The 25,181-nt window shown below is 40.1% G+C and overlaps 2 protein-coding genes across 6 annotated transcripts in view; one reads left to right on the forward strand and one right to left on the reverse strand.

Annotated features, from left to right (window-relative positions):
• The window catches only part of GTF3C1 (general transcription factor IIIC subunit 1), a 42,109-nt gene extending 18,888 nt beyond the window's left edge, over positions 1-23,221 (reverse strand). The window contains exons 1-20 of one of the 3 annotated variants that reach the window (XM_068420289.1): positions 23,001-23,221; positions 22,151-22,360; positions 21,802-21,978; positions 20,548-20,691; positions 19,409-19,505; positions 18,817-18,940; positions 14,726-14,884; positions 13,981-14,096; positions 12,095-12,416; positions 10,112-10,323; positions 9,236-9,372; positions 8,727-8,880; positions 7,642-7,745; positions 7,231-7,412; positions 6,580-6,855; positions 6,188-6,333; positions 5,696-5,793; positions 4,042-4,138; positions 3,111-3,288; positions 1,599-1,734 (exon numbers count right to left, since the gene is read on the reverse strand). In XM_068420289.1, the coding sequence (XP_068276390.1) occupies positions 1,599-1,734; positions 3,111-3,288; positions 4,042-4,138; positions 5,696-5,793; positions 6,188-6,333; positions 6,580-6,855; positions 7,231-7,412; positions 7,642-7,745; positions 8,727-8,880; positions 9,236-9,372; positions 10,112-10,323; positions 12,095-12,416; positions 13,981-14,096; positions 14,726-14,884; positions 18,817-18,940; positions 19,409-19,505; positions 20,548-20,691; positions 21,802-21,978; positions 22,151-22,360; positions 23,001-23,221 (3,290 nt within the window). Of the gene's footprint in view, positions 1-1,598; positions 1,735-3,110; positions 3,289-4,041; positions 4,139-5,695; positions 5,794-6,187; positions 6,334-6,579; positions 6,856-7,230; positions 7,413-7,641; positions 7,746-8,726; positions 8,881-9,235; positions 9,376-10,111; positions 10,324-12,094; positions 12,417-13,980; positions 14,097-14,725; positions 14,885-18,816; positions 18,941-19,408; positions 19,506-20,547; positions 20,692-21,801; positions 21,979-22,150; positions 22,361-22,707; positions 22,789-23,000 lie in introns of those variants that run through there. The other 2 variants (XM_068420288.1, XM_068420290.1) reach the window with 2 other exon arrangements.
• Positions 23,222-23,456: 235 nt separating this feature from the next.
• KATNIP (katanin interacting protein) overlaps positions 23,457-25,181 on the forward strand; it is a 60,264-nt gene continuing 58,539 nt past the window's right edge. For 2 of the 3 annotated variants that reach the window (XM_068420126.1, XM_068420128.1), the window contains exons 1-2: positions 23,608-23,712; positions 24,154-24,230. In XM_068420126.1, the coding sequence (XP_068276227.1) occupies positions 24,169-24,230 (62 nt within the window). In that variant the 5' untranslated portion in view covers positions 23,608-23,712; positions 24,154-24,168. Of the gene's footprint in view, positions 23,538-23,607; positions 23,713-24,153; positions 24,231-25,181 lie in introns of those variants that run through there. The other variant, XM_068420127.1, reaches the window with a different exon arrangement.

Genomic DNA, 25,181 nt, shown 5'->3' on the forward strand with positions numbered 1-25,181 from the left:
CAGAACAACTTCATTATTGTTACTTAAGTTCCAATGGCCATGATAAACTCTGTTCTCAGCACTATTCCTGCCACAGAACTAGAGAAAATACCTGCTCAGATGAAAAACTTTCTCAGGACAAGTGTGGGGAAAATCTTCCACAGGAACTAAAGGCAATCATAACCCTTTTTCACACTGACTGTCAAGCACTGGTCTCTCCAGTTTTCTAACAAATACATTAAAGCTTGTTTAAATACACATACAAGCCAGAACAACAATGCACTGCAATTCTCTCCCTGGCAAGAGAATGAAACTAACAATGAACAGCATGTAATGGATGAACTGGTACCTGTCACGAATGAGCTATTTAATTATTAGTGTGGTGTTACAGTGCAGAATAAAAAAAAAAAGATTTTTTTTTTCTTCTTTATAAATACAACACTTTGCAAGAAATCACAGAGACAAACTTACTTCCTCAGAAAAACCCAAACTACGAACGAGCTTTGCATATGCAGTAGGTATGACAGCTCTGACAATCCAATAATAACACCAAAGAGTATTTTTGAAATCCTGTTTCACCTTATGAAAGATTTTTTTGAAAGCTACCGTGAAAAAATTATTTCAGTCAAGCTGTCAAGCATTCAATAGACAACTCTTTCATTATAACATTACATCATCAATTAAATAAAAAAACCCTGTTTCTTGACCTTAAAAGATGTTGCAGTCATCTTCAGCCTAACTGCAAGTAAGCACCAGATATCTAATTTAAAAGATTTCTTACCACAGAACGGAGATCATATGCAAAAGCTGACAAGTGGACTGAACAGGGTTTTTTTTCTATCAGCAAGGATCAGTGGGATTAGGTTCTCTCAACTCCATTAAATTTTTTTAAGGTAACTTGATACATCTACCTGTAACACTGAACTAACTGAAAATACTTTTAAACAGACTGTTTATTAAAACAGAATAGAATATTGACAAAACTAAACCACAGTGCACAACACAATATAAAAAGTACAACTGACATTCTGCAGGGCTGTCACAGGTTGTAAGTATACAGTCCTCTCAGCTATTCTGGTTGTGATTAGGCAGAAGGTGAAGTGCTCCAGAGATCCCCTCCAGATTTCACCAGTGTACACCACCACCATATTAGAAATTAATCTGTAAACAGTGTGCAAAGTGCAACACAGAAGGGCAGAATTCAGAATGTGACACTGGGGAGCTACTGAAGCTGCAGGGACACCATGATATAAAGCACAGGAACAAAGAATCTTCAAATTTTTCCCTTGCATTAGCTGTACTTTGGAAGCACTCCTTCCCTCTCAACTTTGCTTTCCCCAGGATTCTTGCAACACACACCTGTACTACTTTGGAAGGAAATCTGAATCCGTTTTTCCCATTCCTCTAGCATAAAAACCTGCTTGGTAGACAAGTTACTTGTGAACATGATACATAACTACGTCTTTTTAATCAGATAGCCTCTGAATTACAAAAAAACCCTCCACAACACCCAACTGCTAGAGTCTTAACTGCTTTTGCTATTGAGCAACGTCCTCAAAACTGGAACAGTTTTTTGCCCACTCTATTCAAACAACAAAGCAAGGACGAAGAGGACATACGTGGTATATTCCAACATTGCACACTTTCGTTCAAGATTGTGTTTATCCACTGCTGACTCTTGTTCCATTTCTACATCTAGTACGGTCTCCTCCTCTTGAAGATTACTCCTCTTTGAACGAGGACTACGGACAACTCCTGGACAAACAAATGGTTTTCACTATCAGCATGAGAAGTAAGACTTCAACCCATTTTCAATCCACCCTCCTATGGCAAACTACAGTCCCCAAACAGTTAGAAGGCACTAACTTGTCCGAAATTGTATTCAGGGCAGAAGTAAGGGGAGGCTGGTACACTTTACAAGGAAAAAAATTCAGCAGTTCACCAATATTCTAGGCATGGATCACAGCCTTTCAGATACTCAAATGTGGCAGCAGTCCTCAAGAAACAATGCAGCAGGTTGTGACTGCTGAAACACAGTGTGAATGTTTTGCATGACTGACACCTTCACGTCAGATGCATTTAGGACGTAGCAGAGGGGTCATGATGGTTTTATAGTAACAAAACTCAAAGGTGGAAAAAAACCCAGTTTCTGGCTTACTACTGCTTTTTGGCAGCCCATGCTACAAAGATAATAGGGCAGGACAAGATCTCAGGCAGGTATCAGATCTAGAGGCTCAATATAAATTTAAATCCAGCACAGAGCAATTTTCCCCTCAAGGCTCAACATGGAAAATACTTAACTGGGATACAACAAAGCTTCCATAAATATGCAAACTGATGAAACAATATCATTCCCACATTTTGGGGGCTAAGAGTAATCATGGTCTGACTAGCCTGCAAAAGCTACAACAATGTAGATTCTGTGATTCTGTGATTCTGTAATCACAAACACGCTACCATTTGACAAATGTGTAAGGAGCCTTTTGCACATAACTGCTTCAATGAAAAAATAAGACAAAAGTAGAAAAAGATCCTTTTACCTGGCTGGCTAAATGACAGAAATACACAATAGCGTTGCCTAAGGTTTCAGGAGAAATCTCTTACCCCCAATTTCTTTCTTTTTTTTTTTTTTCTCTCCCTAATAATGTATACTTGTTGTAGCTGTATATCCTATTTAAACATGTAAAAGGACCAAACACACAAAAAAACGCCCTCAAAAAACCTGGGGTGCATAAATTCCCTTAACTTCCACTTCTCATCTAACCCAAGCTATCTATCAGAAGGTTTAGCAACATTGTTCTAAGGAAAAGGGATCTCTTTTTAAACTAGTAGAGAGTTATGGCAAATATAATCTAGTAACTGTTTTCAAAAAGGATTTTCATAGCTGGATTAAAATCTTACAGGACTGTTGTCAAATTTGATACTTTAACAAGACAGCAATGTTTTTCCTTTAACACTGCTCTGAAAATTTCAAGTGGATCTCAACTTCATAGACAGAAATCCCAGCTTTTTTTGATGCATGAGGTGACCAGACAAGAGAACAAAACATTGGAAGTGACAAAACAGAGCCTGCCTCAGGCTTCAGGAAAGGAGGAGGGATTGCAGTATAAGAATGTACAATTATACCATACCCAATGGTGTGTTAAGGCAGACACACTGCAAATCAAACCAGAAGTTCTCCACATCCTGCATGGTATTCAGAACATACAAGCGCCTCTCAAATGGGCGGCTACTTTTAGCCAGGTTATAGTGGGGGTCACAGATAGTGGTATCAACAATCACAGCATTTCTCTTCATATACACAAAGACCTGTCAAATACAGTATATTTCAGGCTGGTAGGTAAAAATCATCGAAATTCAATCTAGTTCAGGACTGCTTAGAGTTTTCTCAGCCTTTGCTGTCTTGAGCCAGTACTCTGTGATAGAATACACACCCATCCCCACCCTATTGCACTGTACTCCCAAACTTCCCTTGCCAGCGATACAGAAATTTTGTTTCTAGATTTAGAACAGTTTCTTTTCCCCCTTCTGCACAGGACATTCCAAGTTTCCCCAGAGAGTGACTATTTCCTACAAGCTCTCATTCAGGATTTGTATAGATGGGTTTTGGGGTCTAATTCTCTTTCTTACCCTCATAAAGTATATGTTGGGACTGCTTCCTCCTTTGCACGTGCTCTCTATTTATAAAAAGATGCGTGCAAATGTCATTATTTTACTCTGATCAGTGACTTTATTCTGTGTCAGACATCCAATGCCTAACACCTTGATGGAAAAGAATGTGGCACGCTCATTTTTCCTAAAGTGCTGCCAGTCTCAAACCTCACAAGATTATTATTTTGGGCAACATTCAGCATTATACTATTTGAGTAGTGTCCTTCCAGAGAAAGAGGTAAAAAATTATCTGCACAACTTGCAATATGTCACTTGGATCTGGAGGTTTGCATATACATCTGAGACATCAGTATTTTACTTAACTATTTAAGGTAATTACAAACCCCAAATCTTGCATTTATTTCACTGGACATAAAACATGAATAATGGCTAAATTTTTTAAAACATTACCTGGTCTTTGTCTTGAAACTTCTCTGTTGGGCCAAACTGTATCAGTCCCATATAACATAACCTTTGAAGGTTTTCTATCACTGAAAAGATGTACCTCCTGCAGCAATATGAGGAGTATTACAATTAGCACTCATGAAAACAGTACAAATGATACCAGAAAAACGTGCCATTTTTGTGCAGCAACTTGAAGTTTCAGGAAACCACTACTTTTTTGACATACTGAATTTTAGAATGTCTGAAGTGGTATTTCTGTTTGAATTGTCAGCCTATGGAAAACATATAATATCCCAAAGCTTCAAATTTCCTTTCCTCAAATCACAAGCAATATTTTAGCCAAATACTAACTGAAATTTTGCTAGCAAAGAACAAAATTAGCCAGAAATACCGTATGTAAAAATGAATTAAACAAGGTCAGAACACAGGCAGATCTGCAGACAATTCCATGTTATGAAAAGAACACGAGTAAGAAAACATGACTGCTAAATATGGGCTGATAAGCATTCACACGTGTACATATGAAGAATCGGGCAACCTTAACCTTGTAGTTAAGGTTATTTAGAGGTACTGTGCCAAGAAACTGCTTTCAGTTGCTTGTAGCTTTGGCAGGGCAAAAAGTGCAACATCTTGTATATGTACTCATCTGGCAAAATTCTGGAAGTTACAGGAAACTTCTGCAAGACCTAGTTTTTAAGAGAGTTTGTCAAAAATAAGCTTTGTCCACATTTAACTTTACTAAGATCTAAGTTTTTCTGTGCAGTTAAATGGGAATTGTATTTTGGAAGGAGTTTTCTCTGGGGCTCAGAAAGATCCTTTGACAGCCTAGAAATACTGAAGCAGATTTGGCTGAGTTAGAAGTTTTAGTGAACGGGGGGGCAAAGAGACAACTCGGTTATATGTCAAACTGTTTTGCATAAACCTATCAATTAAAATTAATCCAGTTTCCTTGTTACTAAGATTTTGCAAGTAATAGGTTAGGAATTGCAAACCTGAGCTGACCACAAGTCTTGACAGCCGATACTGTCTAGCACAACTCATTCACCCATGACACGTTTGCAGGTTTGCAAAATGTTGTATATGCCCCCAACCATCCAAATCCACGCTGTTAGCAATGACTTTCAGGGGAAACTAACATGGTGCTGTTGATTGCACATATTCAAATCACTTTTTTAACATTACTTTCTGTTCCTACCTTCAGTCCCATCTCAATTTTTAAATCTCCTCGGTAAGGAATGGCAAACACGCCACTGAGAGCATGAGTAGAAACTGAATGGTATGTATGAGAGGCAGGAACTGGGAAACGTGGCACCTTCTGAAAGATTTATGAGGGACAGCAACATTTAGACTGTATTAAATTCCGGATTTAGCAGCAGTCAGGAGTGTGTTTTATACAGAAGTAACATCCTGCTGATGAGTTATGAAGGACAGAACCTCACAGCTCTCAAACACTGCCTGACAGCATGCATGAAGATTGTTTATTAGTTTCTTATTACCTTCTATTTGAGAGAGAAAAATACAATTTGGCACACTGTCCTTAGAAGATTGATGATCCTTGTCTTAAGTAACAAAGTTCTCTTTGACACAAACAGGAAATAACTGAAAAAACAACCACTGTTGTTTCCTCCCTAGAGCCATTTACTCTGACTCATCTGCTTACCTTTTGGAGAGAAGCTGCTGTCGGATTGACGTTGGAAGACATCTGATCAGAGTGTGCTTTTTTAGGGGATCATTTAAAAAATCTTCCAGACCATCCACCTAGAATTATTTTAGAAGTTAATCAAAATGCAAAATATCATTATCCTTTAAAGTACCAAGCTGTGCTACCAGAACTGGCTACTTAAATATTTTCTAAGCAAATGTTACCGCTTTTGTAAAATGCTTAAGCATTATTCTTGCTAATCAAAAAGGCAGAAGATTCAGTGAGATAATAAAAAGCTCTTTGCAAAATATTAGCTTAAGAACTTGCAGTATTACAGGGCTATACATTTTTTTAGTGTGGCTGTAAAATCAACTAACTTTTCTGTAAAAGACTATCAAGAACTAAAGTATCTACTCTCTGATGACTAAGAGTATTTTTTACTGCTTATAGGTACAGTTGATATCATCAGACGTTAAAGTAAAACAAATGTAAACCAAAAAAGCACTATACCTTGTAGCTGACTTGTATTATCTGAACATAGAGTGAGAGAGGCAAGCAGAGAAGAATGTCACTGACAAGAGCCCATCCAAATCCAAACTCTCTGTGAAGTGGCAGAGGAGGGACATAGCGCATCCATGACACATCATCCACATACACTAGGAACAAGAAGACTGGCTCAGATTCAGACAGGACAAACCTAAATACTAATAGTTTTACTGTGAGTGTTCAAAGCAGAACACCTTTGGCAGTTCATAGTCTGGAAATGTGAAAAATCTAAAATGACCTGAAAATTACCTAAACCATTGATTTTCAGTCTTTTCTGAAGTAGACTTTTACCTTTTTTTTTCGAGTGTTGAACCACAGGAAAGCCTGTAGTAAAGTCAGGATGTGCCACTTCCTACCTGTTTGATTAGACAAATCTACTTCAGTCTCCTGCGCAGAGATTTCAGGATTCACCACTGTTGTCATAATTTCTAAGGTCCCATCTGGTTGTGCTTCAAGTACAGCTGCATTCACATCCAGCCCTTGTTTGCTTCCTTTTTTCTCACCATCACTACCTTCTTTTTGCTGTGTTCCATTTAAAGGGTGTCCATAAATTAAGTACCAGATGAACATGTGGACCATTCTTAAACGGGGCATTTTGGGAAGAAAGCCAAGAGAACGCCCAAGTCCTGGAACTGGGAGGGAAGATTAAGTAACAAACACAAATAAAAAGAGGATTGGAACAGAAGAAATAACTACCTCTTCAAAACTGATGTGAAGAAAACTGGAAGGAAAGAGGTGCAGTTGAAAGTAAATATAAGTCACAAATATTAAGTTACAAGTAGTAAAGAAGTAGTAGTGAATACAAATACTCCAGTTTGCAATTGTAAAAAAAATAAGCAGCTAAGAAAACATTGGGCAGTGAGACTGCTTTAACATAATCCCAATTTTTCTTCTATAAAAGAAGAAAAAAAACCCCATTTGTATCTTAGGAGAGCCCAACATCTGAAAGTGATTATTAATAATAAATGGGAAAGTGAAAGATGACAGAAAAATAAAGTTAGCTGTACCTATAACAGGGTGATAGTTTTTTAGCTGTGTTACGCCCATTTTATCATCAGTTTTTCTTGCCCGACCATCAGCAGCTTTACATGAGCTTTCTTGTGTTTCTCCTGAATGAGGAACTGCCTCTTGCCCCAGGTTTTCTTCCTCAGCATTGTGCTGGGATGTTGGTGTCTGGGAAACTTTAATCCTGTATTAAAACCACACAGCGCTTTGGTAAAAATTCAGTTAAATTCCTCCTCTTTTCCTGACTTCAGGAGATACTCAGCATCTTGCTTCATCTTTGTGCTTCCATTTCTTTATTGCTAATGAAGAGATTTTTCTTTTGCTTACTTTGTGTTTATTTCCTCTGCATATTTTTGCATGTACTAGATAAGCCAAGTTCCCCCCAAGCCATCCAAACCATCATTGCAACTTGCCTGTTTGCTGTGCTTGAACTGGAGATTCGGAAACGCACCTGCTCAATGGCACTTTTTACAAGGGGATCGTTAGGGCTCACTGAAGGATGCACAACAAACTCTACCTGTTCAGAGCAGCAGAAAACAAAAGTTATTTATGGAGATATTGGCTCTTAATCAGCTGCATAAATTATCAGAGATTAACAGTCAGTTAATTAACAGTAGCCACAACAGATGAGTCCTATGAAGGTTTAATAATTCACAGAATATGAACACTTTTGGATCAGAACTCCTGTTGCTAGTTTGTATTAAGCAAGAGGCCAGACCGTATGCTCTCTGTACCAATAAACAGGTAATGTCAATTCTACAAGCCTCAGGTTTTTTGGGTTTTAAAATCTGAAATATTTGGGGAACAAACACTTCAACTTGCAAATATTAGGCTGAAAGACATAAATGAAAAGCCATACCTCGTAAGACCAAACTAATACATATTGTTGCTGAAAGCACACACACAATTCAGGTTAGTAAGATTTCATATGTGCTCCACAGTAATTGTGCAGCAGGCAATTTTCAATAGATTCTCTCCCTGCTCATGAACGTTTCACACTAGAATTACAATGACAAGTCTCAGCTTTACAACTACAGACATTTTACTTCCATAAACTGCAATAACAGTAATTTTTATTTTTAAAACAATAGATCACATTCTATAAATTTCAACTCAGAAGCTAACTTAGGATTTCTCGTATACTCTTGGCTTTCAAAAGGGGATTAAATAGGATTGCGTTGCAGCCTGACAGTGCAGGGAGAGAACCATGAACTGCATAACTGATAAGCAGCAGAACCTCTCAGAAGGGAGATTCAGAGACTTTGATCTCTGGACTATCCCTTGGTCTCACAATTATCTGCACCCCAGTAACTGAAAGCACTAATCTGGTTTTCACAGTAGCTTAGTTTGGGACATGTAGCTTCTGGACAGCTCGACTGTGGGTTCTGTTACAAGAAGTAAAGTCATCCATGTATTTCGGTAAAAAAGCCCACAACATTTTGACAAATCAGAAGGTTGTGAGAAAAGCTGTTTCTGCTGCCAGGGTTTGTGCAGTCACCTTTTTGCTAATGCCATCTTGAATGACTGTAGTACGATAGACTCTGAGGAGTCCTTCTCGTGCAAGCTTCTGTACCAGTCGTATGATAGACTTTTTGCAGCATTTGGTGGAGACACCTTCTTGCTTCTCTTGATCCATGACCATTTTCTGAAGCCTAAAAGATGCAAAGGGTACCTTTCATTTTAAGCTCAGCAATGCCCCAACCTGCCTAAGCAGTTTGGTAGAGGATGTGGAATGAATGGATATTTCCCCTGCTTCTAGCAATTATTACTCACTTTTCCCTTCTTCTGTAGATAACTGGTAACTTAGCTTTAAATTCACTTGTGTAATTATCCGTACAGAACAGCTGTTTAGTTTTTAAGATAACTGCAACCCCTTCCACGTACCAGCATTATAGCATATAGGGCCATCAGGGACAAGAAAAGCCACCAATGGAATAAGCACACAGCATTGCTAAAGTAGGTACAAAATGCAGCAGGCCCCAGTACGCTGTTTTCAGACAGACTCACGTGAACAAGCTTTCGATTAGCCGGAGGTTTCGCACAGCTTCCACAATGAGATTCTGGCGCTTCAGCAGCCTGTATGTTTCGTGAGATCTCTCCACTGCCGTCGCTTTGGAACGCTTTTCCTTCTTTTGGCCACAAGTCTTCTAGTGCACAGTACGGACAAAATAAAAATTTTACACAAACTATTCAATGTCTTCAGCCTAATGCTGGTTCCTCACACAGCAGCAGCTACGGAATTCAGAGTTTTGATGTATTTATTTGTAACAGACTAGTCAGATGGGGATTATCTTTTATATGCTCTTCACAGGCAGAGAACCAAAGCAGAAACTAAGATTTCCATGCAGTTAGTTGCAGATTTATGCACTTTCTCTGCCCATCCTGCATTCTGAGCCATTTGGACTTGAGTTTTGGCCTAGAAAGCTGGTAACTGCCTTAATGTCATGCTGAGCCCAAGCCAACATATCCTGTCTCTCAGAAAGGCTTCTTGTCCCAGGCTCAGTCCTGCAGCAGTGAGGCTACACAACTTTCATGTCGAAACCCATTTGTTCTTCCTGGTTTAGAGTAGATGATACACAGCACTTGTGTACACAGACAGACATCAAGTCGTGATATGCATTAAGTCAACACAAGGAACCTGGAGAGCACCAGGGAACTAACCCAGAACTGTACTTTGGACATCTACCTTCCAATCTGCTGGAATAATTTTCACTTATAACTACAATGCAGCCAAAATATGAATGTACTTTGAAACCAAATTTTAAAAACCAAAACAATCCATAAATGAATACAAAAACTATAGCCTGAAGTCTTGCTGTAAAAGTACATAACTTAGCTCAGACAGCTGTACCAACAAGAAAATATTAAGACATGTGATCTTACCTTAGGGTCTTCAAGTCTGACCTCCTCCACCACAGCCACATCCCCTTCTTCATCAGTGGAATGCGCAGAGGTGGAAAGACTGGACTCCTGCTTTAGAGTTTCCAAAGTGCAACTCTCCCCTGAAACGTTGTCTGGGAGCTCATCGGGCTCTTCAGGAATTTGAGGGGAAGGCGGCTTCTTCCCCCGAGACTTCACAGCTCTTGGCTTTGAGCCTGGTTTAAGAGCAAACAGCCTTGTAATTTTTCTGCTCTCAGAGTTTCCTGTAAATGTTCAGCTTCTCTCTCTGTAAAAGGCTTTCCCCCATCCACCCAGGTAACTGTACTTAAAAGCATTCTGCTACATTTTTCACATATTCTTCTAACCCTGCTGGAAGCAGTAGTTTGATTGTGAATGGCTGCATTCAGCCTCCAAAAGTTTAAAAAAAAAGTGAACTCCCTGTCATCAAATAATTCTCTCCATGCAGAAGCCTCTTCAGAGGCACTTAGAAGTCCATGAAGGGCCAGATTAGCTTATCCAGAAACTGCTGACTGAAGAAAGGAGAGTTTCTGTCATAAAGATTCTCAAGTTCTGCCAGAAACATGACTCTCCTGACTCAAAGCAGAATGAGAACAAGGATTTAGTGTTACTTCAAAGACAATCTACCTAAGAAATCTGTTCTCCTCTCTTCCCTTGGAGTTTATCAGAGAAGTTGTGGGAACATTCAAATAGTTCAAATAAATAAAATAAAAAAATAATCCACCATATCCTCTTTTTAATATGTCTCCAAAAGGCTGGTAGCTTTCACATTAAGATGTTCCAAATAACTAAAGAAAAAGATGAAGCAATTAGCTTCAGGGGAGGAGATATTTTTGTTAAAATATGCTTAGGTGAGTAAGGCTGTGGGTCAAGTCATGCCAAGCCTATTGCTGCTGGAAAGTAGTTAGTTACCACCTTATCTGGTCTCAGACAAGAACTCAGTTTTACGGTACGCATACTCATCCCACTTAAGGTTCGCATCAGTGCATGAACAAATACATTTGCACAGACTCTAAGGCTCAGTACCAGACATTTCCAACTGAAAACAACCACTGCTAAAAGGGGAAGGATTTTTATGTTACAATTAAAAAAAAAAAAGTTCACTGGCTGTCTGTCAGCTCCTGTACTATTTCCCACACCTAAGATGACATTTACACATCCAATGGAATGAAATGATGTGTTTTAATGAGAGGCACAGCCCACCTTTTTCCTTAGTGAGGAAGAAATAAAATATTTCAAGAACGACAGAGTGTGTTCAGATCCCTTCTGAAGCCTTCAAGGACTTTAAAAGCTAAAGCTCTACCAAGATGGTGATCTGTGATGGGCACAGCCTGAGCTGTAAGATATTCTGAAAAACAGAGTCCATGACAGGTACCTCATCAGTTCATCACAGAACATCCAAGGCAGATACAGAATTTACCCAAGGATGCTGATTCTCTCAGCAGCTTAAGCCAACTTGACTGCTAGCGATCATGGTCTCCCCACTGTACTCATTTTTAGCCACACAGTCCTGCCTCCGTCCTAGCAATAGTTCGGGAATTTGTCTGACCCTCTGCAGAATCATTTCAGCCCTTCAAGCCACCAGAAAAATACCTGAGTATCCAAGGAGCACATTGCGTGAGCCCATTTCATTTGCATGGCGAAAAGGGGAGAAATGACACAGGGGTAAGGAGAAGCAGATTATCTTCTCAGTGATGAGTGATAATCAGAAACACTATTTGGCACACAGACACCAGAGCACACTTCAGCCCTGAGAATCTCCAGAGACTACCACACTTACAGTACTCCAAAACATAACAATTTTGGGGAAAAAGAACATCAAAGCAGCATGGAAATAATCAAATAAGTGTAAAAATAAATATATGACCAAAAACTTTAATGGAGGCTAATAACAAATTATTTTTCTTTAATAAAAGGATCCATGAGAAAAATGCAGGGTTCCCTCCAAATTTCAAAATGATGATCTACCTTTAGCTCGTGTTGACTGATGGGTATCATCTTGTAAACTTAATTTCAACAGAGAACCAGAGCTGGCCTTCTGTCCTTTTCCTCTCTTGCCATCTTTCCCTTTGTCTTCATTGTCAGACTCTGAGACCAAAGTACCATCTTCTCCAGGAGACACCTCTTGCACAGGTGGGGAATCTTCTGGCACTAGAGCCAAAGTAACTGTAGCTAACTGCTCACTTCTAGCCTTCTCTCTCTCAAACTGACGGTTTAAATCACTCTCCTCTGCAAAAATGTATGAAATATACTTTGTTGTCCTCTGCCGACCTTCATCCTCCATAAAACCCTATGGAAATAATTGGAATGTTATTTTACCACCTTATTTCTCCATTCTTGCAGTGTTCTCCAGCATCAACAGTGGGAAAATTTTCTAACTGTTGTCCCCTCATATCAGAGGATACCATGTTATTCTCCTTTTTTTTCTAAATAACAAAAATGTTGACTAACCTTACCATATAGAAATCAAAAGAAATACCATAAAAAAATACCATGAAAAATAAATAAATCTGCATTACCTGCATAACTGGAATGAAATGTCTACAGTATGTGGGATGTAGAAAAATCGAAGGAGGAACAAACTATACTTATTCAGACTGGAAATCAATTTTTTCCAGAAAAATTTTCTGTGAGATAACTGCAATGCAGAAGTTACCAGAGTGAATCAGCCTTAAGTGGAACTGCTGTTGCCCTGACTACTACAACAGGTGCTTTCAAGGATCTGGAAACTCAAACACTTGGCCTATCAATAAGGGAAGATTTCATCTTCACAGTTGACTTAGGAAAAAGTATGTTTAGCTATACCAATGGTTTATATAGTTTGGTTGTTTTTAATTCAACAGAACTTTTCACCAAATGACAAGATCTTAGTGAAAAAAATTCTCTGTTGAGGGAAGATGGCAATTATCCTGCCTTTGTAACAAGGGGCAGATGAGTGCATGCAAGAAATGATGGCTGAATTTGTTCATCTTGTTGGAATACCTGAAAATAAGGAGTTTAATCACCATAACATCTACAAAAGTAGCTGGTTTTTTTTTCCAGAATTTACTGGTATTTTCAGAAGGCAAGTAGATTAACGATTTTAAATGTAGAGGGTCTGCGACAAGATCCTTCAGCAGAGGATCTTGCAAAACAGAAGTTGTGTTATACTCAAAAATTAAGCAAAGTGGCTGTTTTGAGTTGAGAGACATTGACATTTATCTCCATCAAGTACCAGCCCCCAGGCCACTTGGGTTACCACTGATTACACTGAATGACTCAAGCAAGTCGTTGAGGCCAGGTGAAGCAGGGTTGAGGCCCATTTCTCTGCCCTGTCTCTTTTTGGAGGGCAGACCTGTGTCACCGTGCTGGGAACAATACTTCCCTGGAATGCTGTGGTGTCCAGCAGAATCCCACCAGCTAGTGCGGATCACCAGAACGTGCACTCAATACAAACAGAAAATATGGGGCCATGTGCATTTTTCCCCATGACCTTTATTACTTTAGCACCCAGCCACAAACCACTGTAAAATACTTGTGCACTGGGGTCAGTGACCTGCCAAGGCAGCTAACCAGGAGACAATAAAGACCAGGTATGCTAGAAGAGCAGATATGTTACATTCTAAAAAGTAGGCCTAGTCCTCAGATTACAGTGGGTTAAAATCTCAATACTTTTGGAACACTTGTCCTTATATACCTTTTCCTCAGTGGAAGTCATACTCTTTTCAATCTTACCAGGACTCTTTCACTGTCAATTCTCAAATCACTGCTGTTCCTATTGTTTGAGGTTAACAACGTTGTAACATATTACCACAGTAACCACAATTGTATCTCCAGTTTCAATAAGTATCTAAATGATTTTATTTTAACCTTACCTTGACAGCTTTGTACCTCTCCAGAAGACGACAGAGCATCCTTGCTTCTAGCTTCCCCACATTCATAGCCAAGCGAACTTCTGCCTGAGAAATCCCTTTGGTTCCCCTACTTTCAACTGTTTCAGAAAGGAAAGCCAGAAAATACCTCAGGGAAATAATCTGACTGAATTATATATACATATATTTGTATATACATTCATTTCTGCTCTGAATAACTGTATATGCCAGAATGTAAAATTTAAAATTCCTCACTAACAACTGAAGACATTGTCACAGACATGTACAATATACAGTCAAACACTCTCAGAAACCACAATTTTATGTGAAGCAGTGCCCTAGCAGAATAAGGTTTGAAGGTGACAGCTTCAGATTAAAAGCAGGGGTGAATTTTTCCCCTGACAGCTTTCTGCAGTTAGATATTAATTTCTCCATTATGTAAGGAAGAGAGATAGAAGAAGGAACACTGTTTTCTTCATCACCTTTTCTCAACATCCCGTTTCTACCATGCTGTTTTATTTGGGTGGTGTTGAATAGTTGATAAGCTTCCAGGGAAGGCTAACAGGTGGCAGCACCTATAGCTCCAGTCTAATCTGAACATAAAGCTCATCTTTTCCACAAAAAAATGACACTTTCTGATACATAAAAAGCAAACAGAACTTTAAAAACCCCACAATGTATACCTGTCTTTTATACATACAAGAAGGCAGTGGGAAAAGTCTTTAGCGTGTCTTATTACATCACCTACTTAGTGCATAAGCCTGGGTGAGCATATCCCTTTCACAAACAATATCCACAGGCTGAACAGCTTTTGTGATGATCTCTTCTTCATCATCATCATTATAATCTTCCATTTTCTTCCGAAATTCCTTTAGTAATTTAAGGCAACGGACCATGACATCAGTCCCTGTGAACATGAATGTCAGTGATAACTCTTAACAAAATGCAGGGTCCGTGCATACGTTTAAACCATTTTCTTTCAGCAGCATGGAGAAGTAGCAGCACAACCACCAGACACCTGTTTATTTCTAGGAAAGGTTTGCAACAGCTTTTCCCTATATACAAGTCTGTCAAAATACTGACTAGCTGAATTTTTGAGGTGCTCCAAACCTTCACATCTATGTCAACAATAGGACTGCCCAATACAGTGATTTATGAGCAGAATGCAAAACACTGCAACAGGAGAAATTTCAACAGCACAAATAAGTCAATGAAAGGTTTAAGTGCTGATCCACAGTATTAAGTCTTCAGAACACATATCTGACTGTGAGATCACTCACTGGGTATAAAACCACTCTTTTGTTTTCTACAGATTCAAAGCATTTTTCACTTTCTATAAATACAAGTCACATAATGAAAGAAAACCGTACATTTGAAGATATAGAACTCGGACAATAAGCAACCTGGTTGCAAAACTGTTCCTTAACACAGGATTGCCTTTCCTCAGCAAGAGATCAAAGCTTGTTGGTGGGCCCTGTTAAGTGCTGCCTCAAGTTCCCAATATTTAAAACTCCCAGGACCTAAAAGAACTGTCAGTTTCTCCTATGTCCTAGCACCTTCTTCTACATTTGTATGCATGCATGTTGGAGGAAGCATACACCAACCAACTGGCATCCTGAAGAAAAGGATCAAATAGAAGAGTTCCACCCCATCCAGTAAGCTCTTACAGCAGAACTAAAATGTACAGTTATGTTGCACAGGTCCAACATCCCTTTGAGAAGATGGGGATGCCATCTTCTCAGCCTTTGTCTGCTGATGCCACAACAGACAATATTAATTATATTATGGAAGCTTTATGTGCAACCATGTATGAGCAGCTGAGCTGCTCGGTTTCTTGTCCAAAGTCCTCACCTATTCTCTGCACTAGGGAATAGCTAGGTTTGTTAATACGTATAGTGTACTATAACTATATGCAACGAAAACGGAAACACAAAATCTAAGGTTGTTATATACAAGGACAGAACACCCTGCTGCCCACCAGCCACAAGAATCTCATACATGATTGAATTCCACATCTTAACATGTTACTGTGCATTGGCTGTGCCGTAGTAACTCTCCACCTACTTCACCCTTCTGGGATCTCATAGAAGAGTGGGGACAGATGATTTCAGGAGAGCTGCAGCGATCCTGCTCCCTGTTATGAGGATGACCTACTATCATCAGTGTCCTCTAGCTCCTGCTGAACAATTTAAGAGACCAGTGGTAAGCTAGAACCAGGTTACTGTACATTGCCAGCTTATCAAGTTGCACTGATTCAGCAGCTACTGCAGAAGTAGCCAATTCATCCTGCAGCAGTGGGTGGGAACATTTACAGCCATCTCTACTCCTCCAGTACAGCCCTGCTGTGAAAAATGCCAGGTGAAAGCTTTAGTTGAAATCATTAAGGTTTCAGCTAATTAATTTTAATTACGTATATATATGATCAGTTACTGAAGCCTAGCTAACACGAAGTTAATCCACAGTAACTTAAATCATGTGACTGAGCTCCAGGCCAGATGATTCCATTATTCTTCCTCAATCTGAATCCTTTCCCTGCCAGTACCCTAAGATACTGCTAAGGATAGTAATTAAGTGCTGACGTTTTGGTAGGGCTGCAGGCACTGTTATCACATCCTCTGTATTTTTACAGCTCATTAATTTTCACCTGAAGCAGTATTTGAAAAAAAAAAACAAAACAAACCAATTCCTTTTATGTGCTTCCCATAGCAGATGCTCTGGCTTCATCCTCAGTGTGTCCCACATATTTTTATCTGCTTTCCTGTATAACTCCAGAGATTAAACTCTCTTGATCTCTGATGAACATCGGCTATTATTAATTCATCCTAGTTTAATACCTAGTGTTTTTTTAAGGCATGTTTGTAGATTTTCAGCTTTTATGTCTGTGATAGAATTGTCATTCAAGAGAAAGATTCATCAGGTGACATTTTTCATGACAAACAAGTAGTAAATGCAGCTGCCATCATGCCAATCTACTGCCTTGTGGGTTGCCACCAAGTTTATAAATGGACTCATATTTTCTTGTCTTCTAAGTAAATACTTTAATTGGAAGTTAGATGTTTTTACTACTGATTATAAACTCTTATCTTTTAGGAATACTATCTAGTCTTTTGGGTTTTATTTGCAAATGTCTTCAGCTCATTAGAACACCTCTGAAACTTAAGCCAGTATGAGGAAGTATAAACAAATATAACCTGGTGCAAACCTACTCAAAGACAGCGTAAAAGAGAATCTAGGTTTTTGTCAATGACAATGCTGAATGGTGTGACTAAAGGTATCCCTGTCACACAAGCCACTGTATATTGAGACACTTGCTCAAACCAGAAATACGTTAACTATGTACAATACATGTTTTGTAAAACTTTGATAAAATTTCCCATATATTTTACTGTATACTGATCTATTCTAGAATATTTTTTAGTATCTCCACTGACTTCTTGAAACTGTGAACTTACATGAATTCTCCTGTGTAAAACTCCCTCTGATATTCTTATGGGAAGGAGGTGGACCTGTGTTATTTCATGACAAATGAACTAGTTCAGTCACTCCCTTATTTATTCAGTACCACATGGGAGATTTCTCTCTGAACCTTGCTAGATGCCGTACCTACTTTTGGCCGTTGCTTCTCTTTGTTCATAATACAGTTTTCTTACAGAGATATTTCCTTCCCCCAGACTTAAAAGATTTGAAGGAATTTGTTGTCTTATCAAGAGCCCTAATCCAACTCCGTGTAACTGGCATTCACTTTTGTCTTCTCAAAGTTCTCACATTTTTATTGGCTCTTTCGCTTCTTCCTTTATGATCACTCCTATTCACAAAGACTATATAATCTGCAATGTTTTAGTTCATATCAGATTTAAATTTTTTATTTTTTTTCACAAACAGTTTGCTACATCCCTGAAGAACATACTCTTCATCTTTTAGAACTATTTTCATTTTAACCCTTGCAAATCTGCCTCTTTGGATTTTCTGTGATTAAAGATTTGGTTTAGATTTCCTTAAGCAATTGCATTAATTCCATTGGTGATGCTATCCTTCCTCATACTTTCCATTATTACTTTTTGTAGCTTTTTTCCCCATGCAAGTTTTATCTGCCTCTTTTCCTGAGAGCAGTTGCTTTTTTTTGTTCCCTTTATTCACGGAGTTCTGCTCTTTGTCTTTCCACTACATGTTTGGAAGTTATCAGCAGTTCTTGCAAACCTATTAACATTGAATTCAAAGCTGGTTATGCATTAAACTATCTCTCAGTAGACTGTGCCTTTTTTGAATAGTGGTTGTTGGCTCTCTTGCTTACTTAAAGAATTCCAAGGCAGTGCTGTAGACGCTTACTTTCATAATTTGATATGAACTTTTCCAGAGAAACTTTGCACTCTCATGACTTTCAGCAGAAGTTGTAATTTCAGCAAAAGTCATAACTAAGAGAGTCTGTTTCTTTACCTTATTTCGTAATGGTCTTTTTTTTGTTTATATAATTTTTTATGTATTTTTGTCAAACTTATCAACTTGTCATTCAAATTCAGCCTGAAAGGTCAGCAGACTGCTCTTTGTCCCTACGCTCTGTACTAGCTTGAGCAGTCGTCTTAGAATCACAGAATCACACAGTTAGGAGTCACAATCCACAGAAACAGCTTACAAACTTGCCTGCATCCATTTCTCAAAAACCTGGATCAAATGCTTAATTCAAGCGTGCTGCAGTGTTCTAGCTTTATTAACACATTTCTCCACATAATTGCATAGGCAGATTTTCATTTACACATCTTTTAATTTAAGATTTGAAGCTTAGAGATAGAAAGGCATCAATGTAATTACACAGAAAGTAAGCAAAAATATGGTTCTAGTTACCTTTCTTTGTCTTACAGGGTCCTCCATTGGGGTGTATATCTTGTAACGGGATGGATATTATCTTGGCTAGGCCAGCATTCATCGTATATTGATAGAGACGTTTGAATGTTCTCTCACAAAGACCCTAATGCAAAGAGAAATGGCAAAAGTCATTATAGCCCAAGAGTCTCACCTGTAGGTGATCAGTATTGAAGACATTCAAACTGCCTGTTCTTAAAACACAGTATTTTGGGGTAGGATATCAAAGACAGATCTTAAAAGTCTGCTAGTGCAGACCCCAGGCAGAGCGTGAGACGCTTCTGGAGTGTGTTCTATCCCTCCAACTCTACCGTCCGAACAAGCAGCAGCAGCATCGTGCAAGAACTGCACGATGATATCCATTGACAAAAGTTTTCTGAAACTGTGGATCGAATGGAACTCCTTCCTTATGACAAACAGCAACTTGGTCAAGTAGGTTTTTAAGATCCTTCTTTTGATATCCTACCCCAAAATTTTGTGCAACTTTAAAAAACAGGCAGTATGAATGACTGCCTTTGATACTAATCATCTAGATTCTACTTGAGTGAGAATTTGAGAGAGTAACGAATCTCACCAATTCTTCCTTCAAGTTTGCTAATGTTTCCATCTGGTTTGAACGAGCACTTAGCATACTTGAGAGCTTCTCCATCAGAATATCATATTTGCTCCTCCTAACCAAGAAAAGAAAATTATTTTACATGTAAGCATGCATATAGCTTTATAAACATGAGTTGTACCTTCACAAAATGTCAGTCACTAGAGAAAGTATGCTGAAGTGTTCTCAGATTGTTTTAAGAATTATCATTTTCTTCTCTTTCTGTAAATAGCGCATGAGAGAATTTATCACTAAGAAGAGACCCCAACAGAGGGAACAGTGACTAAGCCCAGGCTGTTACTTCATTGGCAATCCACAGAAGCACAAGTTCTAATCGTGAACAAGATAGGAAAACAAAAAATCTGTTAGAAACGTGTTTGAAGTGAGAACACTCAAAATTAACAGAATGATTAGTGCTACAATAAGAAGAGTTAGGCTTATGTAGGCAGGTGACAGGCACTAGAATACCTTATTTTTTACAGGTCCAAAGACAAGTAAGTTTTAAACTGTCCAGCATTTAGAAAAGGAGTGTCTCCATTTAGCCCGCACCCAGGGCGAAACAATAACCAGTTGTTCTATCACCCAAGACCCCTCCCCAGCTGAAAAAGGGAATTGGAAAAAGGAGGGAGCCTTGCGGGTTGAAGTTTAAACAGATTTAATAAAATAAGAAAACCAATATCAATACTAATACAAAAGACACAAAATTATACTTAGCCCATATACTGATAGCAAGACCCTCCAGGGATCACAACCATAGAGGAGGAAGAGTAGAGCAAACCAAAAAGCCCCACCCATCCCCAGCAGCTTTCCCATTTACAGTGAACATGACCTTAATGATATAGAATACACCTGTGGGCAGCCTGGGGCAGCTGCCCTGGCTTTCTGCTAATGGCCCTGATCATCATCCCACAGCTGGCCACAGACTGAAACAAAATGTAACAGAAAATTGATTCTATAAATTTTATCCCCACAAAACCAGGGCAAGGAGTTAGTAAAGAAATTGAGAAGAGTCAATACCAGGAAACTTTGATGGTTCTGTGACAACAGAGCAAACTTTCATCATAGCAAAAGGTCACAGTCTACCCAGGAGATCTTTAAAACATCTGAGTTGCACATACCTATCAACATGAAAGCGAGTCAGAAGTAGAAGAATTGAGTGTTGCTGTGCTCCACTTGGTAGTCGTATGACATTGGACTGCATTGTTATGAGACCATTTCTGTCCAATACTTTTCGGTGATAATGAAGTTTTCCAGCATCCACTCTAAAAAAAAAGATGGCAAGATATCTGTAGGCATAGGGACTTCTGTAAATAAATTCTCATTATCCAGCATCCCAACACCCTGTATATAAATTACTTGTGTTCTTAGTGACATATGTTATATTAATTTTCAAAGTGACAATCTCAAAATTAGGAAGCACCAAAATTAAGATAACCTGTGAAACTGATTTTCATCATTAAACCAATTAAACAGAGAGAAATACCTCTGATGTTAACCTACAGTCTCTATGCACAATCAGTGTCATGACACAGTTTGATGAGACAGCTGAACCAATATTGTATCTCCACACCCTCTAATTCCTGGCTACGCTACAATCACTGCCCTCCTTGTGATAGCTCTGGTATTTATCTTACTCCTTGGTGAGCTGACTCAGGCCACCGAACTGGCAGAAAAGTGTCTACAAAAGATTTCCATCCCACCCCCATCATCTTAGTTGCCTAAAAGATCTTCCTGGGTGGCAAAAAAAACAATGCCAGTGTGATTTGCAAGCCACATATGCTTCATCTTCCAGAAACAGTGAATCCTTAACAGCAATGCTAATATCCTCCAGCACTGCAATACAAAACTAGTGTTCCCACAGAGGCTGTGTGATGCTCCTCCATCAAAATACATGGTCTGGTTTGGGAGCTGGTAACACAGGCTCCCATTCAGGTCATGTAGAGAAAGATGTCACACAGGGCAAATGCTGGAGACAAAAGGCAGGCATCCAAGAATCTCTTCAGAACTTGGGCAGGATAACATGCTTACTCAGCAGTTTAGAAAAATCACCCTTCCATCCCAAATGTGAAGAAAAAGTGATTTAGAGAAAGCAAGAACTTCCACAAATTAGAAACCTGTGTATTGACCCCATAGAAAATCTCTGGTTCCATAAGAAAATATCAGGAAGTACAAGGAATGCAAGGAAGAGACCAATATAATTCCAGCAATACAGGCTCCAAGAACCAAGTGCTCCTGGTAGTAAAGAGAAGGAATTACCAATAGACTTGAGTTTAAATCAATATACAGGAACACTTGAGTGGACAGAACTTTGTAAGTAGCCAGAGGAAACTTCCTAGTTTCAGTTTAATTCATACAGCAAGATATAAACTTACTTGAAAGCCCCACTGTGAAGGTCCCTCTGAAGCTCTCCTTGCCACCTAGCACGACCTAAACGCTCCAATATACAGTAGGAGAAGTCAGGGAGCTTTAGGTCAGGGTCCCCCTCCCAGCCTATTAAAGCTCTGTAACGGTGGTCTTGGGAAGCAACAATGACTAGTTTCTCTCCCCATCTAAGAAACAGAAAGGAAAGTAATAAAATATTATTGGTTCCACAAAAACAGAGACATTAATCACTTCCCCCCCCAAACACCATTCTTGATATAATCTGTACAAAGTGAAAGGACTAAATTTTAAAACTTAAGTTAAAAATATTTTAATGCCAGCTACAAGGTTTTCACTCACTTTTCAACAGCTTCTGTATAAGTATAACAAGGCTGCAAATCCTTCCTCCTTATTTGATCAGTGATATCTACTCTCTCTTTAAAATACTGGCAGGATCCTTGTATGCCATCTTTATTATCCAAAATCATGTGGACAGGGTAAATATCGTCTGAAGGAACAGGATCTCTTTTGGTTTCCAGTATTCCTGTTTCAAGGTCTATTTCTTCATATCTGAAATAAAAGCAGAGAACCAACATTTAACCAAGCAAGGGGAATTTGGAACTGAAATATGAGATTGCCACAAACAATCCTGATACCTCTACAAAATACCTGGGAAAAATGAAACTCTTTTGAAACCTCAGAACTGGAAAAACACAAAGAGCAGAGCTGCGCTCCTCGAGTATGACCAAACCTTACCAGCACGCTGAGTATGTGAGGCAGGAGGAGGGAAATACGTTACCTGATCTTCAAAAATTCAAGGATATTGAAGTGGTGGGAACAAAAGAAACATATACAGACTAGTTCACAAAAAAAGGAAAACAACAGGAACCTCCGCCCTGATGAAATTCTGCTTGTACCTAAGTGGTAAACGGTCATTAGAAGGGAAATTTGGCCAGGAGTCCTAAAAGGCACGCTTCAACAACCTCGCCCTGCCTTGCCTGCCGTCAGCCAGCTGCTGAAGCGTCCGGCAACACCTGAACGGCTCCAGCGAACGAGCGGGGGCAGCGGTAGACCCAGGCCCTCCCCGGGCCCCCTGCGGGATACGCGCCCGGCGGGACGGGGCAGGCGCGGCGGCCCGCGAGCGGGGGGGGCGCGGCTCGGCTCGGCTCAGCGCGGCGGGGGGCGCCGTCCCCGCCGGAGCAGCCCTCACCGGTCGTGCAGGCAGAGCGGCGGGCGCGCCCGCGGCAGCAGGTAGAAGCTGACGCCGGGCTGGGCGCTGAGCGCGGCCCAGAGGAGCTGCTGCGTGGCGGGCTCCAGCGGCAGCGGGAAGGGCGGCGTGCGGGCGCCCAGGCGGGCCCAGAGCGCGCCCACCGTAATCCCGTCCAGCCCCTCCAGGGCCACCTCGTCCAGCAGCGCCCACAGCGCCTCCATCCCCGCCGCCGCTTCCGGCAGGGCCCGCGCGCCGGAAGTGAGGTCACCGCCGCGACGGTAACCACGGAGACTCCCAAACAGGGCGGAGCGGCCTGGCCCGGCCTGGTCCGGCCGTTTCTCTCCGCGGTGCCCGTTGGGCTGTTGCGGGGTATCCGGCCAGCCGGGGCTCTCCCCGCGCGTTTCTCCTGAGCCCGGAACCTGCAGAGGCCAACGCGCGGGGCGGTCCCGAGGGCCTGCTCGCTCGTTCGGGAGAGCTGTCTTACCTCAGCGAGGGCGCGGGAAGGGGCAGTGCTTTAGCAGAGATACTGTGCAATCGGTAAGAGACAAAATATAGAGTTTCTTTGTCGGTACAACACTAAATGAAGTGTTTTAGTGACAAACTTAAACCTCTGAGTGTATAAGAGGGCACCCCGCTGCAACTTGCGGCAGCAGCTCTGGGAGACGTGGTGGGAATTGCTGGAAAAGTTCATCTTTCCTGAAAGGCAAACAAGGTAACGCCTTTAATTAAACACTTTAAATGCGTACAGCCCCTGCAGTGAGTAAGTTCTAGGATTAACTGGCCACATGAGCAGCAGCAATTCAGGAAAATCATCCTACAGGTGGGCTTTGGGCTTGGCCCTTTCAGCTTGTGCCCCAGCATTGACTTGCTTGCTTAGTACTTGGATTGTAAACTCATTGTAGCGTATGCCCTCCGTTTTTAGTATTTTTAGATTCTTCAGTAGATTGTGAAGGGTTCTGAAAAATAAGTAAAACAAGTAACGTTTCCGCTGCTCTTAAGGAACTTTATTTACTACACTGGCAGTTTTATGCTTTGTTGAAGGAGGGACTTTTTTCAGTTTATAGCATTTTTATCTACTGAGAGTGCAAACCCAGTAATACGCTATAGTAAATCATGTCTATGCACCAGTGTGACAATTATATTCTCATTTTAGCTTTATATTGAGGACATGGTGACTAACTTTGATGAAAAACATGATGAATATTTAATATCCCTTCAACAGAGAAACCGGTAAGATACAGAATTGATACTGCCATCGAGTATATAGTATCTGTTGTGTACTATCTAGTACAGTATCTAATATCAGTAGTTGTGAATATTAGTTTAAAAACTTGGTTGTGATGCAAGTCTGACTTGCTGTGTCTTAAAGCATTCAGGTGATTCTCTTTTCTTCCCTTTGTTCACTTAGTATATCAAAGTTCCTATTAATAGAGGAGATCACAATGTTTCTTCAGCATACCTTAAAATATCAATGTATTAATGTCCTGGTTTTGCAGGGATAAAATTTATAGAATGAGTTTTCTGTTCCATGTTGTTTCAGTGTGTGGCCAGCTGTGGGATGGTGATCAGGGCCATTAGCAGAAGGCCAGGGCAGCTGCCCCAGGCTGCCCACTGGTGTGTTCTGTAACATTAACGTCACCTTCACTATAAATGGGAAAGCTGCTGGGGGTGGGGGATTTTTGCTTTGCTCTTCTCTCCCTCTTTCTCATTCTCCTGTCTTCTCTTCTCAATGGTTACTATCTCTGGAGGGACTTGCCACCGCTCTATGAGCTAAGTATAATTTTGTGTCTTTTGTATTAGTATTGATATTGGTTCTCTTATTTTATTAAATCTGTTTAAACTTCAGCCTATGAGTCTCCCTCCTTTTTCCAATTCCCTTTCTTGGTTGGGATGGGGAGTTTTGGTGATAGAACAACTGGCTATTGTTTAGCCCTGGGTGCGGGCTAAATGGAGATAATTAATAAGATAGTTATTGTTTCTGTGTCTTACAGGGGAGATTTTTGTTTATTGAGCAAGAGGTTCTAGAGTCAGAAGTAACTGGTGGCTCATACTGTGTGAGGATGTTATGAGACAAGGTTTTTATGTTGTCAGAAATACAGAAAATTGCAGCAAAAGTTGCTAAAGTTAAATGCAAAGTCAAGTTCTGCTAAGGTGGGAGATAAGGATATCTAGGTTGCTTTT

This window comes from Nyctibius grandis, chromosome 30 (genome assembly GCF_013368605.1).
Source record: "Nyctibius grandis isolate bNycGra1 chromosome 30, bNycGra1.pri, whole genome shotgun sequence".
NCBI lineage: Eukaryota > Metazoa > Chordata > Aves > Nyctibiiformes > Nyctibiidae > Nyctibius > Nyctibius grandis.